This window comes from Penaeus japonicus, unplaced genomic scaffold (assembly GCF_977035675.1).
Source record: "Penaeus japonicus unplaced genomic scaffold, GWHDUDI00000001_assembly GWHDUDI00000041, whole genome shotgun sequence".
Classification (NCBI taxonomy): domain Eukaryota; kingdom Metazoa; phylum Arthropoda; class Malacostraca; order Decapoda; family Penaeidae; genus Penaeus; species Penaeus japonicus.
Window position 1 is genome coordinate 1,831,529 of NW_028234443.1, and position 2,500 is coordinate 1,834,028.

Sequence of the window (2,500 nt, forward strand, 5' to 3'; positions counted from 1 at the left end):
CCAACACACCCACCCAACACACACACACCACCCAACACCCACCCAACACACACACACCACCCACCCAAAACACACCCAACACACACACCCAACACCCACACCACCCAAAACACACCACCCATCATCATAAACAAACCACCAAGTACCTTCCTCATTACTCTCTCTCTCCAACCTCACCCCCCTCCCCCCTTCCCCCTTAACCCCCAGAACATCACCTACTACGTAGAGGAAGTGAGAGAACGAAGAAATTACCACGACCAAGTTAGTGACACGGCAGCTGTCTACATCCGGGACAACGGGTCAGAAATCATATACCATTATTACCCGGAAACAGATACCTTCGTTGAGCAGTTCGATAACCTGTGTCGGGACTCGGGGTAAGAGAGAGAAATATATATATATATATATATATATATATATATATATATATATATATATATATATACATATATATATATATATTATATATATATATATATATATATATATATATATATATTACTTCTTGTGTTTGTTTGTTTGTTTGTTTGTTGTGTGTCCCTCTTTGGTTATATCAAACGCAGTTATCATGACAGACAAACACTCTACTTGTTATTCTTATATCTAATGTATTTCTTATTTTTCTCATTCTCTCGTTTTCATATTCTTTCCTTCATCTCTTTTTTCCTGCTGCTAATATTCAATTGTCTTTTCCAAAGGCTGGATCGACCGTCCTTCGACCCCTGGGGATGGTTCGACATAGAACATGGCAAATCCTATGGCCCGGCAACACTCCTTCGCTTGGCACACTACACTGACCTGGTTTGACCCTTGTTTCAGATTCAGTTTGTCTGTCTCTCTCTCTGTTTTTGTCTGTGTGTGTGTGTGTGTGTGTGTCTGTTTGACTCTCTGTTTTTGTCTGTGTGTGTGTGTGTGTCTGTTTGTCTCTCTGTTTTTGTCTATGTGTGTATGTGTGTGTGTGTCTGTATGTTTTTCTCTTTCTGTCTGTCTCTCTATGTGTGTTTCTTTCTCTTTTTTTGTCTCTCTCTCTCTTTCTCTCTCTCTCTCTCTCTCTCTCTCTCTCTCTCTCTCTCTCTCTCTCTCTCTCTCTCTATATATATATATATATATATATATATATATATAATATATATATATATATATATATATATTTATATATATATATATATATATATATATATATATATAATTCTCTCTCTTTCTCTCTGTCTCTCTCTTTCTCTGTCTCTCTCTCACTCTCTCTCTCATTCCTCTCTCTCTCTCTCTCTCTCTCTCTCTCTTCTCTATATATATATATATATATATATATATATATATATATATATATATATGTATATATATATATATACTTATACATATATATATATATATATATATATATATATATAATTCTCTCTCTTTCTCATTCTCTCTCTCTCTCTCTCTCTCTCTCTCTCTCTCTCTCTCTCTCTCTCTCTCTCTCTCTCTCTCTCTCTCTCTCTCTCTCTCTCTCTCTTTCTCTCTCTCTCTCTCTCATTCTCTCATTATCTGTCTCTGTCTGTCTATCATTCCATATCTCTGTCTATCTATCTGTCAGTTTCCGTTCCCTTGTTATTATGTCTGAATATACCAAATACTGAATAGTAAAAAAGGAATGCTCAATAATGTAATCAACTCAATAACAAAAAAAGGAATTAACAAAAAGGAATCAACAAAATGTAATTAATTATATTTATAGGAATTCGTGGTGGATACGAGCATCGACGGAGTGGAAGTAGAGAGGTACAGAGCGTGTGAAGCTGAGGGGCACGTTGAAATTCACTATTCATATTCGAGTAAGTTGCTTTTGCTGAATCTCTGTCTCTTCCTCCTCCTCTATCTCTACTTTCTCTCTCTCTATCTCTCCTTTCCCTCCCTCTATCTACCTTCCCTTCTATCTCTCCTTCAACCTCTCTCTCCATCTCTCCTTCATCTTTCTCTCGATCCTTCCCTCCATCTCTCCCTCAACCTCCCTCTCCCTCTCCCTCCATCTCTCCCTCAACCATCAACTCTCCCCTCCTCTATCCCTCCCTCTATCTCCCCCTCCCCCTCCATCCCTCCCTCCATCTCTCCCTCAACCGACAACTCTCCCTCCCTCTCTCCCCCCCCTCCATCTCTCCCTCAACTTCCCTCTCCATCTCTCCCTCCATCCCTCCCTCAACAGCCAACTATCCCCTCCTCTATCTCCCTCCCTCTACCTCCCCCTCCCTCTATCCATCCATCTCTCCCTCAACCTTCAACTCTCCCTCAACCTCCATCCCTCCCTCCCTCTCCCCCTCTACCTCCCCCTCCACCTCCCCCTCCCTCCCTCCCTCCATCTCTCCCTCAACCGTCAACTCTCCCCTCCTTTACCTCCCCCTCCATCTCTCCCTCCCTCTATCTCCTTCCCTCTCCCTCTCCATCCATCCCTCCATCTCTCCCTCTATCTCCCCCTCCATCCCTCCCTCCATCTCCCCCTCCATCTCTCCCTCAAACGTCAACT

General features: G+C 41.8%; 1 protein-coding gene across 1 annotated transcript in view; it reads left to right on the forward strand.

The window, feature by feature from the left end:
* The window catches only part of LOC122258326 (uncharacterized), a 27,846-nt gene that overhangs the window by 5,382 nt on the left and 19,964 nt on the right, over positions 1-2,500 (forward strand). Inside the window, exons 3-5 of the mRNA XM_086534644.1 lie at positions 208-377; positions 699-801; positions 1,718-1,814. Coding sequence (XP_086390770.1) covers positions 208-377; positions 699-801; positions 1,718-1,814 — 370 coding nt within the window. The remainder of the gene's footprint in view (positions 1-207; positions 378-698; positions 802-1,717; positions 1,815-2,500) is intronic.